The 25093-nt window shown below is 37.7% G+C and overlaps 1 protein-coding gene across 1 annotated transcript in view; it reads left to right on the plus strand.

Moving 5' to 3' along the window:
* The window catches only part of DCTN6 (dynactin subunit 6), an 856966-nt gene that overhangs the window by 189526 nt on the left and 642347 nt on the right, over positions 1 to 25093 (plus strand). Inside the window, exon 2 of the mRNA XM_044059469.1 lies at positions 12096 to 12169. Within this exon, the coding sequence (XP_043915404.1) occupies positions 12096 to 12169 (74 nt within the window). The remainder of the gene's footprint in view (positions 1 to 12095; positions 12170 to 25093) is intronic.

Here is a 25093-nt window from a genome sequence, read left to right on the forward strand (position 1 = left end):
ATTACTTTAGCGGACGTATAAGTAATACTATTCCTACCATCCACTAGTGGTCGCATAGGTGGATTATCTATGCATTTATGGACCTTTGGGATTCCAAATAACTTTGGAATTTGGGGAGCAGGTTGAGTTAGGTAATTATACATTGATTTATCAATTCTTGCCTCTATGTATAGTTCTTCGATAAGGGCTGTAACTTTCCTATAGGCACCATACATCTCGTTTTTAGATGCTTCTACATACGTATGACTATCCCAAATTCCAGTCATTTTTTCATTGTAGTCCATAGTGTTCATAATCACTAGCCCCCCACCCTTGTCTGGTTTCATAATACGGACGGGGGCTTGGCACAAAAATTTCAGATTTTCCCTGGCTTCTCTACTAATGTTAAAAATGCCGTCTTTATTGTGTCTTGGAGTATTACCTGTACTCTTAAGGTTGCGAATATCTAATTCACTAATTTGTTCAAATAAAGTTAGTAAAGGGTGTAAGGGTGGATTATACACACTCGAGACATAATAGTCAGTCTTGTTGTTCATATCACTCCCCATTAGGACCATTAAGTTGAGTTTTCTAATAAACAGTTTAAGGTCAATTAACGTAGTTGCTATATCAAGTTCTACTGTTGGAACAAATGTATGCCCCTTTGCTAATGAATCAATCATTTCTGAACTGATATCAATGTCAGAATAGTTATAAACCTTAAAGTCTTTACTCAAATTATACAAAATTTTACATTTAATAACATCATTGTTAATAGTTGAATCAGTGTCCATCATTATTATTTGGTCTTGTTCATGCTCCTGGTTGTTCTCATATTCGGTTCTGTAAAGTTCGAGGCTCGATACCGAAAATTCCTTTGATTCGAATTTCTGGTATTAGGATTATTTTTGTTATTATTATTGTAATTATTAGATGCTATCCTTTCACTCCGACGGTTAGTACTCAAGTTGGTATCATGCTGAGCCACTGGTGAATCGTTATTGTCATTACAAGCATTAGTAGGTACATTTTCGTAATGCTGTGGCTCTTCTAGATAACTTTGAGTACCATGCTCGTCGGCCAGTAAGCCCCTTTGAGAACTAGGTGGCTTAGGATAAGCCGTACCTGCCTCATAATCCTTTAGGTCTCTTTTAATTTTCTTTATTTTAGTAGCGTTAATTTTTGATAGATATTGGTCAATACTATCAAAAATACGGGCGTAGTCAAAGCGGTACCTAGAAAAACACATGTCACTTTCAATTTCTGCATCAAGTTTATTTGTTTCATCCATAAGTCTGTCCACAGTTTGTTGGTAGTGAATACAAAACACTTCCAACAATTCTAAACCATGCCTATCAAACAAAGATATTAAGGCTTTGTAAAAATCATTACCTTCTGTTAGCCCTGTAGGGTACTGCCATAATCTAAGACCCTTAGGCACAATCTTGAGAGAAATACATTCTCTAAAGTACGCTATTTCTAGCTGCATTTTCCTTAGTTTGCATAATTTCTCATCCAAAATAGACAATTTTGTGGTTAAATCCACTCTTACCTCTTGGGCAGTTTCCTGGTTAGTATTTAGGTGTGTTCCAGTAAACAAAAATACTCTATTTACCCAAGAGTGCAAGTCTTTTTCGTTTGGTAGCGTTACATCATTAATTTGCTGTAATCCTCTATTCAAGTTCGCGTTTACTGTGGCCGGTTCATCAGTTGTAACGCTCCTACGAGTTACAGGACCATTACCCCCAGTCACTTCGTCATCAAGAATAACCCGCTCATGCTGAACATTTGAATTACCTAGCGTAATTCTGTTACTGGTTCCTTGCTGGCTTACAGTTCCTTGAGACTGGATCGAGTCATCCAGTCTTTTTGAAAGGTTGTCAACTTTCTGGGATAGTAGCTCTATCAGTACCGTCAAATTGCCATCACCTCGTTGTTGGCTGGGCTCAAAGGTCGAACTTGGTGGAGATCCTGGTTCCATGAACACAAACGCTGGAACAAACTAGTGAAAAATAGACTGACTTTCTGCAACAAATACGGAACCTGGTACCTCAGCAAGTCGGCCGATAACACAAATCGGAGTGCGTAAAAAGTTTTATTAAAGTGTACAAAGAAGTAAAATCCACTTTTCGTCGGGAGCAATCTCCCAACTTCCTCAGAATAAACATGGGCGTAATAACAACACATATTTTATATAGTTAATTAAACATGTGATACACAAGTTGATTAATCCATAAAATTAAAGTGATATAATACATACATGAACTAAACCATACAGTAAACGCTAAAAAATAATAAACTGTTGGTGAGTGAATAACTTAGTAATTAAAACCCACTTTCGTATTTTAAAATAATAAAAAAAAGTATGTATATATGTATAAAGACAAAAATAAAAGTATATGTATAAATGTAGGTGTATTATAAATGTAGGTGTATTATAAAGTTTGATTAAGCAACTGTTAACAACTATTCGTAAGGTTTTCACCTCTATTTATCAAACACTGATTCATCAACTAACAATGAATTGACAAATAAATGAATGAATAAATAAATAAATGAATGAATGAATAGGTGGGTAAGTGAACCTACTAACAATCTACCAACTATACTTTCATATGTACTAAAATTTCATTATGAAATATATATAAAAAAGAATAAGTATGTATGTAAACAAATGTATAAAAGTTCGTCAAGATTTGCACTTCACAACCATCTCCTCTAAGATTTATTCAGAACTAGTCTCTTTTTCTGTAAGATTTAGTCAACATCAAGAAATCTACTCTGGAATCCACTCGGTCTCTGGTGTTCCTAGGATGACTTCTGAATGCCTTCAGCATGGTGGCATTTCTTTATCCAGAAAAAAGTGCAGTTTCATACAAATTGTTTGTGTTCCTATCAAATCTTCAAATTATGTCAGCAAGAGAGGTTTTGAGAGCCTTGGTGTTCATGGCAACTATAATTTAAATGGCAGCATTTGTTAGACTTCACATGAGAAAGATTCATTGGTACCTCAGAATTGTTTGGCCCCAACACTGTCATCTTCTTTCTTTTCCAGTCCCTTTCTTGCACTTGAAGAAAGAGCTGGTTTGGTAGCTCAATCACATGACAGTCACTCCAGGTGTTTCTTCGTTCAAAAGACGTCAAAGTGCAAGGAGTCTGGTCCATACAAGATAGGAGCAAACATTTTAACTTCCAAGAGATGAAAGCGATGTTCGCCCTTCGGACATCACCTGTGGAACCCAGGTCTTATTCATATTCTTTCAGACAGTACCATAGTCATGTGGTATATCAACAAATGGAGGAGGGGGGGACAAAGTCGTTTTCTCTTTGCAGACTTGATATGATAGTCTTGGACCCAGCAGCTAAACACAACCACTTTCTCCAGGTTGTATACATCCCTTCTGAACAGAACTCAGTGACATGCTACTTTGAACAGATCCAAGGCAAACCCTCACAAATAGATGCTGAACCAAGAAGTCTTTGTTTAGATTACCCATCAATGAGAAACCCCTAGATAGATCCTTTTGGTTCTATTCTAAACAAAACGCTCAGACTATTTTGTATTAGAGGTCTATGCAAAGAAGCTTGAAAAACAGAATTCTCTAACATCAAAAGGAAATTCCTGTATGACCTCCATCCCTTTATACTTATCCCAAAGGTCATTCTAAAGATTCAGAAAGACGGTTTAAAGATATTAATTCCCATTTGGCCAATATAGCATTGGTTACCCTTTTTTTTCAGCTAGCCAAGGGCAGTTACCACAAGTTACCTTACAGGATGAACTTACTCGCACAGAAAAAGGTCTCTTTCATTTATCTGAACCTAAGACATTGAACTACACAGTTTGGATGGTAGGTTTCTGTTTCCTTTTCAGCCATCTTTACTCTGAGGTTAAGGTCTTTGCCTCCCATGCACAAGGAGTAAGGTTTGATCCTTACCTTCTCTGATGCTTCCATGGCGTTTGTATGTTTACCATGTGTCTCTCTGGGGTTCCTTCCAACTCCCATGAACATGCTGGATGCTTCCTTCTCTAACTCTGCCAAAATTTGAATGGAGTTGTGAGCAGTAAAACAGATTCTTAGTTTGTGACTATTAGGGGAGGAGGTGTATAGACCAACTGCTTTAGGCATCAGCTGTGGTGTGCAATATCCTCTAGATAGGAGAACATGGATCACAGACTGCACATTGTGTCAGGGTAGCCATTGTGGTGTAAAAACTGGCTGTAGGTGATTTGAACACATTGACCTTTTACTCTGTGGATATGTAATTAGTAGTAAGATATGGAAGAGAACCTGCAACAAGAAAATCTTGTGTTTATAAGTGAAAGTATTTTCTATATGCTGTGACACCACAGAACAGAACCCATACCATGTGAGAGTTCCCACCATCGTCAGATATTTGTATGAGGTGCTCCCCTTGACTTTAGTATAAATCTCTGTCAAGGTGCACTTGTTAGCAGCTTCAGCCTGTCTGCTTATTGATTCCACTCTCTCTTCATGTTATGAGGTCAAACAGTTTCTTAAAGGTGTCCTCCACATCAGGCCAGCTGGTAAATATGTTCCTTCTCCTCCTTATAACCTTAATTATGTTCCTGAAAAGTTAACCCTGTCACTGATTAATCCAGCCTCTTGTGCATTTTTACAATTCTTGACTTTAAAAATTGTTTTATTAGTGGCCTTAACAGCTGCCAAAAGGGTTTCTGAGTTACCAGCTGGCATGTGTACTGCTGTCTTCTTAGCCTTTCATAAAGACAGGATTACCCTCAGAACTGACCCCTTCCTTAATCTCAGAAGTCATGTCTGAACGGTCTACATTTCAGTTTCTCCATCCATCCTTGTGTATTTCCCAGTCCTCAGAGTAAAGGTAAGAGAACTCTTCATTTGCTGGATGTCCACAGGTAGCTTAGATTTTTGCCAGGAGAAATTAAAATCTATCATAAAATTTGACCAACTCTTTCTCTATTATGAAGGAAAAAATGCAGCCTTCCAGTTTCAAAACAAATATTTTCTTTGTGGCTATGTCTTCGATCTCCTGTTAATTTCTCCATGGTAAAGGACTCCAATACCAGGTCAAAAACCACACTATCAGAGCTCTGTGGCCTCTTCTGGTGCCTTTTTAAAGGCCTTGATTATAAATCCTTCCTAGAAGCAGACAACCAGTCTTCTCTTCACACTTTCGCAAGCATTATAATATTGATGTCTTTTCCAGAACCAAAGCGGGTTTTGATATATCCATTTTTCAAGGTTTATTGGACTCCAGCTGCGTTCCTTCAACCTCCATCCTTTCCTCCTAAAAGATTTGGGAATTGTCCCATAACTCAGAAATACTGCAACAGTGATTTAATGAAGAAGATATTACTGTTGTGTAAGATGTTTAAAATAACAAGAGATGTCTGAATAGATCACCGTTGTAGTACAATATGTGCATCCTTCCTTCTTCCCTTCTCCTTTCATATTGTCCTTGGCTGAGGTAGACCCCCACCTTAGTTTTTTCCCACCTCCCTCTTTTTCCAGTTTGACTCTATTCTCCATAAGTATTAGTCATAACCCCTTTCTGTGGGGCATAAAAACTGTCATTTTCACACCTGTATGTCCCTTAAGTAATGCCATGTAGTTTTGTGCATAGATCATATGTATTGCACAAGAGGAACATGTCTAAGCTTTTGTAGACTGGCCCGGACATATGGTATCCTTGGCAGGATATGTCCCGTAAGTCAGGTGTACTTAACAAGTGTATTTGAACATCTATTTTGGAAGAGCAATTAAAATGCTGTTGCTGTGTTGAAGCACTGTAGAGAAATGTAATTCAACACATTTGGGGCTTCATTACCAGCTAGCCTGATGCAGTGATGATTCCACAATACCATGAAAAAAGACCTTCAGTTATCTTGCTGAATGTCAGTGATCCTTCTTGCTTTCATCCCAACATATGCACTCCACACAGTTTCGTTAGTAGGAGCTCAGACTGTGCCACTCAGATATGTGATGATTGTTAACAATGCAGATTAAAGTCCGTTAATGAGTGCACTTAAAGTCAAGGACTCCAGTATTTATATTGTGTAGGCAGCTAGGTTTTTGCTGATAGCTATTTTATGGGCCAGTGGATGAATGAAAGTAGGATGCTAGGAACACCTTTGCTTCATTACTTCCCAACACTTAACATTTTTTATGGTCTTTGCATTTCCTCCCCAGTATCAATTAATCTTAGTGACACTGACAAAAACTGCACCACTGATATTATACTACTACATTCACTTTGAACTTTCTTACTACAACTTCATGTTCTTTGGAAGTGGTTAGAAAGACCATTATAAGCATTGTGTCACAGCAGGTAATGAGTGACCATCTCAAAACTATTTTGCTTCCTTAAAGCTCTCCATAGCCAATGATAGTCTTATTATTTATTTATTTTTTTTTCAAAAAAACAATTCTGCACCAAATATCGTCAGGAAAGCAAGGACACTTCGTATAAGGTTTCATTCACTTTAACAGCCATGAACTTCATCAGAATGACCATCTACCCATTTTACAATTGTGTGTGTGTGTGTATATGTATATATATATATATATATATATATATATATATATATATATATATATATATCCTTATTAATGAGTCACATGTCACAATTCAATAATCATTTAAAGAGGCAACAAACACTGTTCAATAAAAAAAACGTTTTTACATACAAAAACCTAATTAAAACTTTCCAATTGTGCAGAAAATGGTGATGGTTTATACAACAGGCTTGTAGATTTGTTTAATGTCACAGGCATCACATTAATGCAGATATTGGTTGAACATTGTGAACAATGGATAGAGGAAGTTAAAGGGCTATTGAATGAACTGGATGTTAAGGTGAAAACTTTTTCTTGTTTTCAGACTTTAAATAAGTTGTATTTCAACATTGCCACCAAGGCCGATAGGTATAGAGTGACAATAGTGAGTCAAAAACAAGGTAAACTTAAAAGGAACATTTTGGCATATTCCAATCAAGTAGCTTATGGCATGAATGAAGTGCTTAGACAGGGGAATATTGAACATGATGGTAATATTGTTAGTGTAACAGCTGAGAGAAATGTGTCTGTTAATAAATCACCTGTTATTAATGGAGAAAACACTGTAATAAATGAAGTGGAAACTTCTAGTACTCCAAACAAATCTTCCAGTAATTCTACAACAAATGAAAAAGAGGGGAATGGAAGTGGTTCTCTTCAGAATTTAGCTCCTTTTTTAGTGGACAACCAGGGAAACAAGAGAACACCATCTTGGTCCATTGTGGTGGAAAACAAAAGGAAAGGGGAAAGGAAAAAACAGGAGAAAGTGGTAGATTGTAGGCATACTTCTAATGACTTAGAAATATTAAATTTATCTAGAATTCATTTATCTAATAGTGTTCGTGATGTGTTAAGAAAGGGTTTTTCATTTATTCCTGGTAATTCCTTTAATTATGCTAAAGCTGTCATTGATTTCCGATTATTTCTAAGGAAACTGAATTTAAAATATTTACTGGATGACATCAAATTAGATTCTAATATTGACAGTAGCATTACAAAGAGAAGCACATATAATCCTCCTCTTATAGGAACATTGCAGGTATTTCAGAATATTTCTGAATCCGATTTCAGAAACATAAAACATGATAACACTATGTACAATCTAACAATAGGAGAACAAGAAGCTCTTAAATATCTGTGGCATAATAGACAAATTAGAGTCATGAAACCAGATAAAGGGGGCAAGATAGTTATCATGAACCAGGAGGATTACATTTTGGCAATAAAAGACTTATTAAAAGATGAAAAAGTTTATAAAAAGGTTGATTATAATACTATCAAGAAAAGTTATTGTAGGCTGGACATGTCATTATTTGACATGTTCTGCCAAGGAGAATTAAATCAACAGACATTTGCATTTTTACAAGTAGAGCTCCCCAAGATGGCTACACTTTTTGGAATTCCAAAAGTACAAAATAATTGTATAAATCCCCTGTTTAGACCAGTCATTTCAGCACCTAAGTCTAAAATTGAAGCTTTGTCTATATGGTTAGATCATTTTTTAAATCCAGTAACACAAAGTTCTACTTTTTATTTAAAAGATTCATGGCATTTGCTTGAAATATTAAAAGATATGAAGACAGATAGTAGCAATTTCTTTTTTGTGTCAATAGATGTGGTTTCATTATATACTAGTATTGATCAGGAAATAGGAATTGAATATTTGTGAGATTATTTGACTAATTATACTGATTTTTCTGCTATAAAAGTCAACACTATTTGTGCTATTATGAACATTATTTTATTTTTTTACTTTCAGTGACACTGTTTATAAACAAATGTCGGTGGTTGCCATGGGAGCAAGGGTGGCTCCCGCTTTTGCTAATTTGGTAATGGCTAGCTGGGAAAACAAATTTTTAATTACTAATAAGAAAATGGAGAAAGTATTGTTGTATCATCGTTACATTGATGATTTGTTTTTTCTATGGAGGGGGGACTATGAGACTTTTGTTGACTTTGTGTCAGAGTTAAATAGTTCTACTAATTTTTAAAAATTTACTATTACTGGTTTTGGTAGGAGTTTAGATTTTTTGGATTTGCATTTATCTTATGATTTTCCAAATGAATGTTTTGTGAGTTGTACATATAGAAAAAATGTATTTGCTAATCAGTATTTACATTTCAAAAGTTTGCATCCAATACACATAAAAAAGGGGTGGTCAAAGGACAAATGATTCGGTTAAGCAGACTTGCGTCTGATGACAAGATCTGTATGAAGGAACTGGCCACTTTAGAATGTTTTTTGTAGACCGAGGTTATGATTCTGGATGGCTTAAGAGAATAGAAGAAGTAGTAGTTCTTCTAAGGAACACCAAGGCCATCCCTATTCTGAGAGGTCATACTGGCAATATAGGCTGTAATGTTCAGGAAGAAAAGATTGATATCAAATACAGTTGTTCTTTTCCTTTGCCAATTTCGAATGAGATGGGGGTGATTAGAAGTATTATTACAGATAATTGGAAGATATTGTTAGGAAATTTGGATCTAACTAAAGTTATTGGCCTTAGTCCATGTTTTACCTATAAAAAAGGTTTTAATTTAAAGAGCCCATTGGAAAATGTACATAAAGGGTCAAGTAACAGTAAGGGATCCGTAGTGCATAAAAAAGGTACCTATGCATGTAACAACTGTAGGCAGTGCAGATTTGTTAGTAATACTTCTGTGTATTTTAAACATTTGAATAAAACCATTTGGACCAATAGTTTTTATGACTGTAATAGTAGTTTGATTGTCTCTGTAGCTCAGTGTCTTTCCTGCACAGGATTTTACATAGGAAAAACTGTCAGATGTTTTGAAAGAAGGCTATATGAACACCAACTAGCTATTAAAAAAGGAGATGACAAAAATACCTTGGCTAGACATGCTAAAGGTATGCACAGCTTTTAAGAAATTTGTTTTTTCGGTCATTGATAGTGTAGATAGTGAAGTTTTTTCTGGTGATTTTAAAACCAGATTAGAATGTAAAGAGAGCACTTGGCAAATTGGTTTAAGCACTGACGTTACACCAGGCTTAAACGAAGTTATTAATTTAAAATGCTTTTTGCAATGTATGTAGTTTATTTACACATGTATACATATATTTGTAATATTTCATATTAATTGTTCAACTGAACGTTTTAATTAGGTTTTTGTATGTAAAAAAGTTTTTTTATTTAACAGTGTTTGTTGCCTCTTTAAATGATTATTGAATTGTGACATGTGACTCAATAAGGATATATATACAATTGTAAAATGGGTAGATGGTCATTCTGATGAAGTTCACGTCTATTAAAGTGAAAGAAAGCTTATACGAAGTGTCCGTGCTTTCCTGACGATATTTGGTGCCGAATTGTTTTTTTGATTTATTAGTTTCAATTTTCAGTTATTTAGTTAATTTTTTTTTTATTACTCAGTAGTACGAATGTAGGTTTGAACTATTTATTGTTGTTTTATAGAAGTTTTACAAAAAAGCATCTCCTCTCAGCCAGCTAGATGCTTCAAAATAATTGTCTTTTCCATTGGTTTGAGTAGTTTTTGACATACAGGTAAGTTTTTCCACCTGCACCTCAGTAGGAGGCATTTTTGATATCCCTTATTTTACTCAGACGTTATCGGATTACATTGAAATGCAGCATGCTGCTGTCCTGTTGAACTTGTACTTCTCCCAACAACTATATCATGCATATGCCATTTTTAATGTAGACGAGACAAAGGTCCAGTTCAGAAAAAGGTACAGTAAGCTGTGAGGGGTATTTGTACCCATGCTTATGTCAGGATGGTTCAGAAAACCTGGGTTGTTAGAGTAATCAGTCTGTGGCATGTATCACAAGCTGTTTATGCATAGACCCTTCCAGAGGATATACATATGATCCACAAAAGAATGGCAGCTTTGTTGCTCTGCACTGCACAGTGATCTTTCTGGTGGACCATTACAAAGGTTCATAGGAGACTACTAGGCTAATGATCCTTGAGCTCTTACAAGCCTATCCATATTTATCCTGAGGTGCCCCAATTGTTGGTGGTTAGGTGAGTGAAGTTTGCAGAGGTAAGGGTCTATGGTAGCTAATACCAACTTCCTCTGCCCAGGAGGGATATGGGCACCACCCCAGGAGTGAATTTGCGGTCACCCATCCATTCATCTAGGTTACGTTTGAAGAGGGTCAGGGAGGGGCTCTGTTTCACATTTTTGTTTGCAGTGCACTGTCATGCAGAATGTTATGTTGGTCTAGCTACACCATACTTCTACAGGGAACTACACTTATTGTCTATTACATATTTCATATTTTCAAAAGGAATCCTAGTTATCTCAATACCAAGCAGCTCAACAAGTGTCATCTCCCAAAGCCCAATATCACGTACATGTGTCATATTGCTTGGGGTAGTGGATTTCTGTCCAAGGAGACACTTTTTTACCAAACTGTCTTGAGGCTAGCAAACCTTATAGAGTGCACTAATTAAGTATCTATGAGGACTTTATTTAAAGCCTTCTTTCTGACTCTGTGTGCCATATGTAGCAGAGGTGCCGATGTTTTGCAGCCATGGTCGCAGAGTTTCTCTGCCCTCTTCCTATATTGGGGCCAACATATAAATCTTTTCCATTGTATGATTTTGGTTCTAACATTCAATTCAAGTACAAAGCTGTACTGTCACACAGCTGTAGTTATTCTAAAATATTCCAATTGACTTGAGAGAAGAGTGTAACTATTCTTTCCCTAGAAACAAGTCATAAAATCTTGAGAGTCTGGTGATGATAATGAAATCGATATGGGTGTCACTTAATCAGGCAACAGCTTACCATTAACATAATGTCAGATTTGTCTTGTATAAATGTTAGCAGTGATTGAATTTACCGGTTCTCCATCTCTGATTACTGTTGCATTTTCAGTAGGAAAATTAGTGGATATCTGGATGGAGGTCATTTTAATAGTTTTGTGCTGAAGGTTTGTATTGCAGTAAATGTGTTAGGTACATGAGTGTGAGGCTGAGTGCATCCAGGTGAAAAAAAAAATCTGTTTACAGGTGCATTCACTCCACTGGGGGGAGATGTTCCTTTCTCCAGTTTGCAGTGACCTAAGACTTTACTGACATTTAAAGGGTTGCAGTTGCCATAGGTTTGTATTTGGCACATGTGGAGATCTCTGCCTTTCGTAGAAGATCCTGCTTATTTTATTAAAGGTGGTTGTCCTTTTTCACGTTTCAGATTATTGACTGTTTCAGTTATGTTTTCCATAAAACTGATTTTTGGATTGTTTGGGTCAACAAGTGTTTTCCAATAGATTTGGTTCTCCGTTAACCTGTATCCTGTTATTATTTATGGTGTAGGATCTTTAATTGGACATAGGCAAGCTCTTATTTCGTAAGGCAGGCTGTTAACATTATTATTATTCCAGTTTACTTTCATTCAGTCATTCTCGAGAATGTAATCTATGATTTCCATCACAGGCATGCATTATTTTGTGTTTAAATTCATCCGTGATAATTATTTTCTTACTTTTGCCACCAGATGTAGTATACTGTGCCTAATTAGTTTACTTGAACCAATTACTTAACTTAATTTTCCCTTTTTTGTCTTCTGTACAGTGCAAATAATGTAAAAATTTCACCAGGAGCGGTTGTATGTGTGGAAAGTGAAATTAAAGGTGATGTGACAATTGGTAAGAAAAAATAAATACATTTTATTTAATATTAGTTTGCTTTTTGTTTAATAATTGTATGATGTTTTGTTTAAGCAGTTTATAGTATGTACAAGTTCTTAATGTGGAAGTCCTTTGTATTGCATCTTTACATGATTTGTACAATGGAAACTGCAGTACAGCAGTTTTCTGTCACGTGGGATTGCATAATTTCTTTGATACCAGAGGTAGTAAAGTTAATTCCATACCTAGAATAAGAGCTTTACCACAGGTCTATGAAGAACGCACTGTAAAGTGTAGAGCTGTGTACTTTATTATATTATCTATAAGCCAAAATACTTGCTTTGAAGTTAGACAACTCAAAGCATTGTACTTCATTAACCTAAACATGTTTTTTCTATACTTTTAATTTCATGCTATTTAATCTTGTCATGTAGCCGTACACATAGCTTGAGTCAAACAAATCTGAACAGTGTACTGCATTAGTGTAAACACTTTTTTTAATTTTAATTTAAATGTATGTAATTTTGCAGAGGTGTTTGAAAGCTGTTTTCTAAGCAAGTCATACAAAAACAATTGATAAACGATAGTGGTGACTTTAAAGCAAAGGGGGGCTTGCAGGAAGCAACTGAATGGGTGGGGCTAAATTGGGGCTGTGTTACATCAGGTGTGTGGCCATTACCTGTTGTTGAAGAACAGATCATAGACCGGCTTAGTTTTTCCCACCTATTGTACCCACTTTACTGACTATCTAAGAGTAGAAATCAACAAGACCCTAAACAATGAACTCTATGGGTCCTTCTGCTGCCCAGTATTCCTTCTGCACTTTGTTTTGCTTTTGGATCCCTGCATGCTTTTAATACATCCTAAATGGTCAGGACACCATTATAACGAAGTCTGGAGGAGGTTACTGAATGAATACTGGGTAGCTGCTACACCTGTAGAAGTCAAGAGTTCTGGATGCCCTGAGGTGCATCCTGGAGCTTTTTTTTATACCCTTTTGATTTAATTATAGCCTGAAAAAATCACAAATATGGAAATATATTCAGTCTTATTTTTTTCTTTCAAGGAAAAATAAGTTGTGTCTAAAGCTTAATGTTCAAATCTAAAAATAATAGTAGTTTTCCAATAAACTGAGAAGGTAAATGTAAGGGTATATAGAGCCTGTCTATGAATAGTGTCTGCCTAACTACCCCTGAAAACAAACATTATTATATTCTGTGTATTGCTGTGGTGTTAGACTTACATGAAAGTAAAAACACAAATGACCAGTGACATTGTACAGCCAAGGGTCTGGGAAAAGAAACCATGGCACATGGATAAAATCCACACACAGAGACAAGGAGTACATGTGGACTCCATACAAAAGTAATCAAACAGGCCAAAACTCAACAGGAAAGCCAAGCACTATTAGCTGGCAACACTATTCGATGTGGCACTCTACCACTGATCAGTTGCTGTCACACACATCCTGCACAGACTGCCACAGATGGCCACTTATCAAGTAGAATGCTGATGTTTGACTGTGAAGAAAAGTAAAAAAAAAATAAAAATTATGCACACTACTTCTACAAAAAGAAAACAACTGCTCATCTTGAACATATGACAACTGTCAATCACTTTCATCCAGAGATGACCCCTGTGCCTAGCAACTAAAGCCAGCGTTATTGACTGTATGTACCTCGGATATCAGAATGTAACAAAATTAAGATGATAATAATTGTCCACAGCTATCAAACTGTGCAGCTACCCTCTAGAATGCCCTCCCCCATGCTATCTAAGAAGACACCTCTCGACATCCCGGCTCTGTAGCTGTACAGCTCTAGGATAAGTTTAACATCTCTGCTTTCTTCCTCCTCTTCTACTATACCTCTGCTTCCTCCACTATGTTACCAAGTATCACTCTTTCACCCACACCACCTTCCACCTCTGCTTTCTTAACTCTCTTACTACTCATTTCATTTATATCTTATGATTAGTCCCAATAGCAGAATATATCAAAGGTGAGACCAAAACGAAGCCAAATAAACAGGTCAACAGACACTTTATTGTAGTAAGCGCTTTTACAGTATCATAACACTGCTTCTTTAGACTATAAAAAAAATCTTTAAATCCAACATTTATATAGGTAAAATTAAATAGCATCGGCCAATAAAAACTTCACAATCAGATGAATAGCTTTTAAAGAAATAGTCAGTATAAGCTATCCATAAGCAATCAGTTAAAAACAAGTAACCAGCAAAATAAAAATATATCATTATAGACCAATAAAAACATTATTGTACATGCATATAATTTACTTCATACTCATAGCAGTTAAAATTGGTTTCAGGGGAACTTTATCATTAAGCTCCTTGCCACAGTTTGCCCTTATCCTAATAATCCATTTACTTTCTGCTGTCTCAGCCATATTCACCAGATCACCCTTCGCTCGCTGGAACTAATAAGCTGTAGCACCATAAGTTTAAGAGAGTGTGAAGATCCCTGAAGAGCAACATGCTCAGCCAAAGCATTAGTACAGATCAGATACTATTTCTGATATTGTATACATGTTCCCTTAGCCCATCCTTAAGGCGCCTATCAGTTTTTCTAACATAAAATGAGTGGCACTCCATACAATAAGCCAAATAAACCAGATGACAGGTATCACAACAAGCCCAAGCATTAAACTTGAATTCTTTCCCAGGATCAGGATGTACAGAGTTCCCAGATAGGTCAAGTAAGTGACAATAATTACACTTCCACAGGGTATCATACCAGAGTCCCTATTGGGTATGTGTGTAGGCATGTCAAATTAGGATAACATAAAAGCCTCTTAAGGTTCTTTTTACTATGGAGGGAGAAAAGGACCTGTACCGATTGTCTAGACAGAGGGACCGAGCTAGGAAAGATGTGCAGCAGGTAAAGGTGATAAAGGATAATGAGGGAAACATACTCACAAGCGAGGAGAATGTGTTGAGGAGCTAGAAAGAGTACTTTGAGGGGTTGATGAATGAAGAGAATGAGAGGGAGAGAAGGTTGGATGATGTAGGGATAGTGAATCATGAAGTACAATGGATTAGCAAGGAGGAAGTAAGGATAGCTATGAAAAGAATGAAGAATGGAAAGGCTGTTGGCCCAGATGACATACCTGTGGAAGCATGGAGGTGTTTAGGTGAAATGGCAGTGGAGTTTTTCACCAGATTGTTTAATGGAATCTTGGAAAGTGAGAGGATGCCTGAGGAATGGAGAAAGTGTTTTGGTACCGATTTTTAAGAATAAGGGTGATGTGCAGAGCTGTAGTAACTACAGAGGGATTAAATTGATCAGTCACAGCATGAAGTTATGGGAAAGAGTAGTGGAAGCTAGGTTAAGAAGGGATGTGATGATTAGTGAACAGCAGTATGGTTTCATGTCGGGTAAGAGCACTGCAGATGCGATGTTTGCACTGAGAGTGTTGATGGAGAAGAACAGAGACTGTCAGAAGGAGTTGCATTGTGTTTTTGTAGACCTGGAGAAAGCATATGGCAGGGTGCCTAGAGAGGAGTTGTGGTATTGTATGAGGAAGTCAGGAGTGTCAGAGAAGTATGCAAGAGTGGTACAGGATATGTACGAGGGTAGTGTGACAGCTGTGAGGTCTGCGGTGGGAGTGACGGATGCGTTTAAGGTGGAGGTAGAGTTACATCAAGGATCAGCTCTGAGCCCTTTCTTATTTGCAGTGGTGGTGGACAGGTTGACAGGCGAGATCAGACAGGAGTCCCCATGGACTATGATGTTTGCAGATGACATTGTGATCTGCAGTGAGAGTAGGGAACAGGTGGAGGAGACCCTGGAGAGATGGAGATGTGCTCTAGAGAGAAGAGGAATGAAGGTCAGCAGGACTAAGACAGAATATATGTGTGTGAATGAGAGGGAGGATAGAGGAATGGTGAGGATGCAAGGAGTAGAGGTGGTGAAGGTGGATGAGTTTAAATACTTGGGGTCAGTAGTTCAGAGTAACGGTGAGTGTGAAAGAGAGGTGAAGAAGAGAGTACAGGCAGGATGGAGTCGGTGGAGAAGAGTGTCAGGAGTGATTTGTGACAGACGAGTACCTGTAAGAGTGAAAGAGAAGGTCTACAAGAGGGTAGTGAGACCAGCTATGTTATATGGGTTGGAGACAGTGGCATTGACAAAAAGGCAGGAGTTTTAGCCGGATGTGGCAGAGTTAAAGATGTTAAGATTTGCACTGGGTGTGACGAGGGTGGACAGGATTAGGAATAAGTATATTAGGGGGTCAGCCCAGGTTGGAAGGTTTGGAGACAAAGCCAGAGAGGCAAGATTACATTGGTTTGGACATGTGCTGAGAAGGGATGCGGAGTATATTGGGAAAAAGATGCTAAGGATGAAGCTACCAGGTAACAGGAAAAGAGGAATGCCTAAGATAAGGTTTATGGATGTAGTGAGAGAGGACATGCAGGTGGTTGGTGAGACGGAGCAAGATGCAGAGGACAGGAAGAAATGGAAACAGGTGATCTGCTGTGGCGACCCCTAACGGGAACAGCAGAAAGAAGATGATGTGAAACCAGATGCGTCACCCACTATCTCCTAGATGATGTCATCTGTAATTAATATTTACCAGTACTTCTAATAAATATCTGATATTTAATATTACTCGAGTAAAACAAGGGCATATAAAGCTTGGTCCTTGGCTCAGCTTTCTTACTACTAACTACATTGGCCAGTTCAACCACTATCTGAGAAATACAATATTCCTTCATTCTCCCTTAACATTGGATAGAATGCTATTTACTTGTCTAGCATCATAGCACTTTACAATAAATTTCTCACTTAAGAGTTCTAATTTGTTTAAAAACTGTGTATTTAACATTTAATAAAGGTAATATTGTAGCTATTATATAACTTGATTTTGTTTGTAGTATGTGTACTAGAGCTTTTCTCCCCAGGCCTCCTCTGAAAAGAGGCCTTTGTGCCCAGCTGGACTTCCCCAGTCAACAAATGTAAAAATAAAAAAAATAAAATAAATGTATTTTAACCCTCACTACAAACGCACACAAACACAGATGTGACCATCAATTACAGCCACTTGTATGACTGTGACTGAATACATCACATGTTTGATTGGAATCAAATAGATGCCTTACTGAGTTTAATTCTGGTGGCTGCCAAAAAAAGCACTTACCAGAAAATATATATACCCTTAAGAACCTATCCAAGGGCTTGCACAAGTGTATAAATACTGAGCACATGTGAGCCTGACTGCAATTTTGGAGTAAGCTGTTGAGATTTAAGCATATATGTCTGTAAGGTCTGTCTGTTAATCAGTTTGTTTATATTTTATGATGCTGTTATCCATCATGATGTATTTGTATTAAAACATCTAAACGAGATACCCCGCCAGCCTGTCATCTACGTTAGAGAGGGACGAGCGACATGGTGTCAGACGTGGGTTGTTTAAAGGGCTTGATGTTAAAGGAAGCATGGCCAAAATGACTTATTGCCAGAAAGAGCTCCAGTTTTTTTCAATTTGTCTTGAGATGCACCTGGTTGATATTGGAGGAATATACAGGAGTGGATCATCCCTACTGCACGTATAATTCGCAAAACAGGTCAGAAACTAGTTTCAGATGTTAAAACTTGCTGAAATAATTTCTTATTCACAAAATATGAAACATGGCATACAGAACACTCTAAACGATATTCAGATAAACCGATCTGTCCGATATTGATAAAAATATTCAAATTACCACGGAAAATTTTGAAATAAAGTCCAAATTGGATAAAACAAATAAAATAAAAGGAAACAACTGCATTTTCACTAAGCACATATTTTCCATATTAAAGCTATCCGAGTTATCAGAAGTGTATAAAGTATAACCTTGATGAAAAAGGAATTGTTGCCTTAAATGCCATGAAAGATTTGCCTGTACGTGTACTCAAACCAGATAAAGGAGGTGGGTTGGTTGTCATGGATATTGACGACTACAAGTCACGGATACAGACTGTGTTGGACAGCAACACTTATTGTAAATCGAGCATTAATGAAATGTGTGGCCCATATAAAATGATCCACAATTTTTTCAATGACTTGTTTATTGAAGGTTTAATTGAGTTAGAGACCTTCAGTTATTTGACCAGCATAAGTCCAAAAACACCAACTTTATTTGGTTTACCTAAAGTACACAAAGATCAACTTAACCCACCAATGAGAGCACTGGTCAGCGCTAGGGCCTCCACCTATGCTTGTGCCAAATATGTGGATTCTATCTTAACGAAGTATGTGACCAAAGAAAAGCAAGTCTGCAAAGATTCTTGGTCCTTTCTAACAGCTATAAATGAGCTTGAGTACCTAGAAGCTGTAAGGTTCCTGACAACTGATGTGATGGATTTATATTTTTCCATCCCACATGATGTAGGAATAGAATGGGTAGTGGAGAGATTGCTATTCCACAGGGCAAGCAACACAGAAGTGAGGTTATTCCAGGAAATGATGGATATCATCTTGAACAATAACTTTGTAATGTTTAACAACGAAATATACAAACAACTGGTGGGTGTTACAATGGGTTTCCCATGTGGGGGAAGTTATGCCAACTTGGTCCTAGTGAACTGGGAACACAGGACCATTTTTATGAATGAAGAATGGTCTGTAAGAACATTGATATATACAAGGTTTTTGGATGACATTTTCTTTCTGTTTAAGGGCACTGAACACGAAGCCCTTAATTTCTCTGACTACCTAAATAACAGTACCAGGTTTTTCAACTTTACACACACTTATGACAACACCATAACCTACCTTGATGTAGAGTTAAAGAAAAACACTGAGGAGAAAAGGTTTGAGGCCAGAATACACCGTAAACCTACGTATTCTAACACTGTTACATTTTTCGAGTTGTCATCCGTTTCGTCAAGAGATCAGTGTTGAAAGGCCAGTTTATCCGGGCAGCACAGATGGTTACAAAGGACTGCGCTTTCCTAGATAAATGTGAACCACTTAAACAAATGTTTTTGAGTCGGGGTTACCCACACAACTTAGTCCTTGACCTCTTTGATGAAGTTCAGTACAAAAGGAGAACAGGGTTTTATAAACCAATCCTTACGTCTGTCCACACTACACACCTAGTAGAGGAGGTCAATGTCGTGACACCATTCAACAGCTTAGGCCCGAGTTATCTGTCAAAAAGGGGAGTCATAGCCGAGAAATCATGTATCGGTTTCATTACCCCATTTTGTTTAGAAGCCAAGGAAATTGAAGGTATTTTAAGGAGAAATTGGAACCTGTTCATAACAAAACAAGGAGTCTATGAAAAACTAGGGAATGGTCCTAAACTTGTTTACAGAAAAGGTAGGAACTTAAACATTTTAGAAAGTCTCAAGTCATTTTGTAGAACAGAAGGTACCTATAAATGTGAAAGTTGCAACTATTGCAAATACATAGCAACAGGAAACAAACTGGAGATGGGTACCAGGAGATTTGAACTAAAAGGTAGATACAACTGCAATTCCAGATTTGTGGTTTACCTAGCAGCCTGTCAGGTCTGCCCAGCTTTTTGTGTGGGAAAGACAGACAGGAGATTAAGGGAAAGAGTATATGAACATACTTACCACATTCGGAAAAAGAACCCAACAAATGCATTAGCTAGGCACCGCACTGAGAACCCCACACATCATTTTCTTTTCAAAGTGATAGGTCAAGTTCCTGCCAGTACAAAAGGAGGCCCCCAACATCTATTGTTAAGAGAAACAGGAGCTCCTTTGGCAACTGCGACTGAACTCTTACACCTCTCCAGGTTTAAATGAAGTAACTTCAATCATGTGTGTTTTGAAGCTTAAAAGCCTAATACGTTAAGTAAATAATGTGGGAAGAAATAACCAGGGAATTGTTATGGCTAGGCTTGTATAGGCCCTAGGGCTGATATCCTAGTACCAACCTATGAACCTATTTTAATTTTAATTTTAAAACTTTTATTACAGTTAAAATGTTGTTCCTTAAGCACAAACTGAGGTAGTTTATGTTACACTCATATACAACTTTTAACTTGTATCAACATTTATAAGTGTGGTTATTTGTTTATTTTAACAAGATAGATGACAGCAGACTTTTTCTTTTTCTTTAAATCTGTGTATGGATTTGTATTTTGATTTGCAATTAATGATGTCATGTAAAAGAACATGGTGATAGGCTTAATGTTTTTAATTAGAGCCAGTTGATTGTATTTAAGTGAAAGAAACTTGTATGTTATTTGTCTGAGGAAGTCTACTACTGTGGAGACGAAAAGCGCTTTACTTTAATAAACCGGTGTTGATATAAGTGTTGTGGTTCCAGTGGTCGTTTTTGGATTTTCAGAAGTGTATAAAGTGTTTGCATGTTTGTACAGTATTTGATTTGCAAAATACAGCCATTACAGAGCATATTTCGCAAAGTACAGTATTTTGAAGAGTTTACTGTGCATTTGAATGTTATTACAAACTCTCAGAACAGTTTGTTCGTTCATAATCACAAGGGCCATATTTTCATTGTGTTTGTGCATACTTTGTGGGCATGGCTGACAGATTTAGAAAACCTAGTGCACTTGTGTTTGACAATAATATTGCAGAGAACTGGAGTGTGTTTGAGCAAGAGTATGACATTTTCATGTAGGCTGCATTGTCTGATAAAGATGACTGTACAAAGGCATTTATTCTACTTACTTTAGCTGGGTCAGAAGCTATTGAAAGGGAGCATTCATTAGTGTATGCAACTGCTGTCTTTGCAGGAGAGGGGGAAAAGCCCTCATATTGTTGTAATGGCTGAGTCAAGGAAGGACCCCAAGTACTAAAAATGTAAATTTAGAGAAATGCGTAGCCCCCTAGACAAATGTTACAATGAAAAAGCATTTATTTTACACAAGGGATCAAAAGCCTGGTGAAACATTTGCGGCATATATAACTGACTTGAGAAACAAAGCTAAAATGTGCAGATTTTGTGATTAAGGGATGAGTTGATAAGAGAGACTTGTGTGTTGTATTAAAGGTGATGCTGTGAGAAGGATTTTGCTTTGTGACTGATTTAACTTTGAATAAGGCCATTGAGATTTGTCAGATATATGGACTCACAGAAAAACACAAATATGCTTACAAATGAGAGATGCATGCTTCCAGTAAGTTCTAGAGCTCACATTAATACTATGCAGCAAGTGGTTGAAAGAAACAGGCTCAAGCACATGGCAGCAATTGTACCCCTTGCAGCACTCACTGGTAAACCCCAGAGCTTTCCTGCAAATTCTAGTGTTTGCACTGTCTCAGTGAAGCGCAAGAGTGAGTCAGCAAACAAGCATAAGTGTGAGGGTGCGTGCTTACCCAGTTTCATTGCCGACTGCCGTAATTGTGGTGGAAATCATGAATCTAAAAGGGAGAAATGTTTAGCTTTTGGTCAGCAGTGCCACAAATGCAATAAATAGAATAATTTCAAAAGGTTTTGTAAATCAAAAGGCTCACGTTCTTTCATTAAAAGGGAACATTTTAAGGATCAAGTTGATCAGTTAGAAAGCTGCAACCCTACTCTTTATGTTGATGGTGTGTCCGTGCTTCATGAAACAGTCAATGCAGTAAATTTAAGGGCAAAGAATGAAGTATTTTGTATTGTTTGGATAAATGAAAGCCCATAGAGCTCAAAGTTGACACAGGTTCCAAGTGCAATGTTATTTGAGCACCAACATTTGCTAGAGTGTATCATGATGAAAGGTTTGATTTGGCAAGGTGTGTGAAGCTTGTTGCTTATGGTGGTGAAGAAATTCAGACCGAAGACTCAGTAATGCTTTCATGTTACTTTGCTGGGACATGCTACAACTTATTTTATGTGGTCAAGAGGCACGTCCAGTCATCATTAGGGCTCAGAGACAGTTTGAAAATGGGACTGCTTTCATTTAATAAGGAAGTCCATCATGTCAGCTTTCAAGACCACTACTGTAATTTCGCCCAGTATATTTTTTCTACCTATACTGATCTTTTCAAAGACAAACTAGGGAAGCTTCCAGTTGTGTACACCATGAAGTTAGACCAGGATGTCAGTCTAGTTATCAGGCCAGCTCGGAAAGTTCCAGTAGCCGTGCAGGACAGAGTCAAAGCCGAGCTAGACAAAATGGTGCAACGAGGTGTGATTTTTTTTCCAGTTGATGAACCTACTGAATGGGTACTTAGCACTAAAAGACCTCATCATCCAGTGCATCATCCAGTGCATACAGAAAAAAGGAGTTGCAGATCCGATGCCAAATGCCACTGTATTTTTTTGTCCTAGATGCAGAGAGTTCATTTTGGCAAATTCAGCTTGACAAGGAATCATCATTGCTCAGTACTTTCAGTACTCTAAAGGATGGCATTGTAGCCATGGCATATTACAGTTGAACATTTTATTTATTTTTTTGTTATGAAATATAGGACTTAATGCACTTATATTCTAGCCATTATTTTTAACCAGCCGTGTCAGCAGAGGTCAAACAATTCCCAGGTGGAATCTGGGTGTAGTGCTAGACCATTACTGCAAAAGCCCTCTGGAACACTGGATTTGCTGACTGTATATAAGAGATTGTATATCGGTTCCCCAAAGACAGTTTGCAGTAAAAATTGTAAGCAATTCCAATAAGATATCTGGGCACAAGATTGCCATTCTAGCACCAAGGATTTCATTGTGTCTCATTTCTAGTTTATATGCCAGCACACTAGCTTTATCAATGTATATAATGTTAACATCACCCTATATGTAGTACCAGCAACATTGCCTTGGCTGATGAAATCAGAATATGTATATGTGTATATATATTTGAGTTATAATAGGCACTTCGTGCACTTGACTTTTGGACTTTAGTTTCACTCACCCTTCTAAGCAAGTGTCAGATTGCCCCCATCGGGAAGCCCTCTAAAACTGTGGATTTTCCCTAAGTTAGTTCGCTATAAATGTTAATGGGATTCTAATAAGATAGTATAAAACACTCAAGAATGCCATTCTGACCAAAAAAGGGTTTTACTACATCTCCGTTTTCAATTGCATGTCAAGAACACAGTCTTTGCCAGTATCTATAATGTTTTCATCACCATCTGTGGAGTAACAGAAATGATACTATAATTTTTTTCTTATTTCTGGTGTGAGAAGAATTAGTGCACACACCTTCTGGACATTAGTTTCACCTGGCCGTGTGAGCACAGGTCAAATAGTCCCTGGGTATAAAATGAATAGTAATACCAACCTGTGGAAACAAAACCCCTCTGAAACACTGGATTCACTAGTGGGTCTATATTGCCTTGTCGAATAAGGGGGGGCGAACGCTCTTTCATCTATCCGGGGGGGGGGTTGGGGCCCCTAAGGAGCAAAGAGATGGACTATCAAATTGTTTCCCAGGGAAAAAAAATCAGTGGGCTGTCTTCGGGACTTTGCCATTTCCTCCACTATGGTACGATCTCGGAGTTGGAATATTTAAGTGGGGAAGGTGTGGGGGGCACAGCCCCCCTACATTGGGGGATGTGGGGGTCGAAGCTCCCCACTTCATTTTGTGTTTAAATTTTTTTTTTTTTGCAGAGCAGCGATTTCCCCCCCCCCCCCCCCCCTGGGGGAAAAAAATCACTGTTCCGTGTCTTCGCTCTTTGGGGGTTTCGGCCTTTTCGGATCGATGGGGGAGCATTCGTTCTTTTCATCATTCGATAAGGTAATATAGACCCTTCACTAGCTGTATATAAGAGGCTCTGTGTCAGTTCAACTAAGTTTAAAGTTAAAATATTAGGGAATTGTAGTAAGATGTCTGAGTGTGGAACATTCTCTAAAATGCTATTCTACCCAAAGGGTTTCACTGCATTCCAGTTCTGATTTGTATGGTAGCACACTGTCACTGCTGCACAGTGTTAGACCTCACTCTGTACATAGTAAGAGAAATATCTTGGCAGACGAAACACATTTTTTTACATCTGATGTAATAATGCAAAAAATAAAATCCTAAATATGGGCTGCATCTGTCACTTTGAACATAGGTTGAATACTTGCACCTAAAGGAAACTGAATATTGTGTAGCTTGGCAGCCTGGCACAGTCTAATGGCCTTTTAGGTCTGTTTGTAGAAAGTGTCAATAGAGGGCTATGTAACGACTCTCCACTGGACCTGTAATCAAGGAGCCTCAGTCCTCACCACTAGTACCAGTAGGGGATGTACATTGGGAGGATGATACACACACAGTATTTCCAGATGTAGCTTTCTGCATCAGGTGCAATTTCCTTTAAGAGCACAGAGACCACAGTCTGTCTGGGGCTGGTTTCTCCCTCTTTCTACAGATCCCCAGTAAGACTCCCCCACTGGCACAGCTGTAGAGTTGAGATCTCAGCTGAGTGGCCAAGTCAAGACCTCCAGCACCCTCTCTGTCCAACCAGTGCTTTATGTCCCTGCCCAAGTAGCTGACACACACACACTCTTTGAGGTTTGATTTACACATACACACACCTGGGAAAGGCTGGCACATGTTTACTAGCTATGCCCCCTTTTTCCCCAGACTATAAGATAGTTATCACTGCCACCAACCAATTCTTTATCAGCTGCTTTAAGACCCGTAACAAAGGGTGTCCAATCTTACTGTATAATGTTACTATCAATATGAATGGTAGTTTGACCAAGAGAAAGGCTATTAGGAGTGGCCTACACAGTGTCACCAAATAAATATGCAGATACTCTCAGAGCTTAAATGTCTAGACAGACCAGCCACAATGAAAGGTTTAAATATATTTAATAATAAATATTAAAAGAACAAGAAAATACTCAGCATATATTTACAATGACAACAGAGTTCCAAATCACAGGGAATATTTAAAACGGCATTGCAGGACAGTCTCAAAGAAAGAAAAATATCTAAGCTACGCTTTGCTATATTCCTGACATCTAGTACACGTACTTAATTAGAGCAGCAAGACATGTGGTGAATAGATCCTCTAGCTGATGTTGTCAGACCAAAG

The sequence above is a fragment of the Protopterus annectens genome, chromosome 17.part0 (genome assembly GCF_019279795.1).
Source record: "Protopterus annectens isolate FY-2018-M chromosome 17.part0, PAN1.0, whole genome shotgun sequence".
In the NCBI taxonomy this organism is placed as follows: domain Eukaryota; kingdom Metazoa; phylum Chordata; order Ceratodontiformes; family Protopteridae; genus Protopterus; species Protopterus annectens.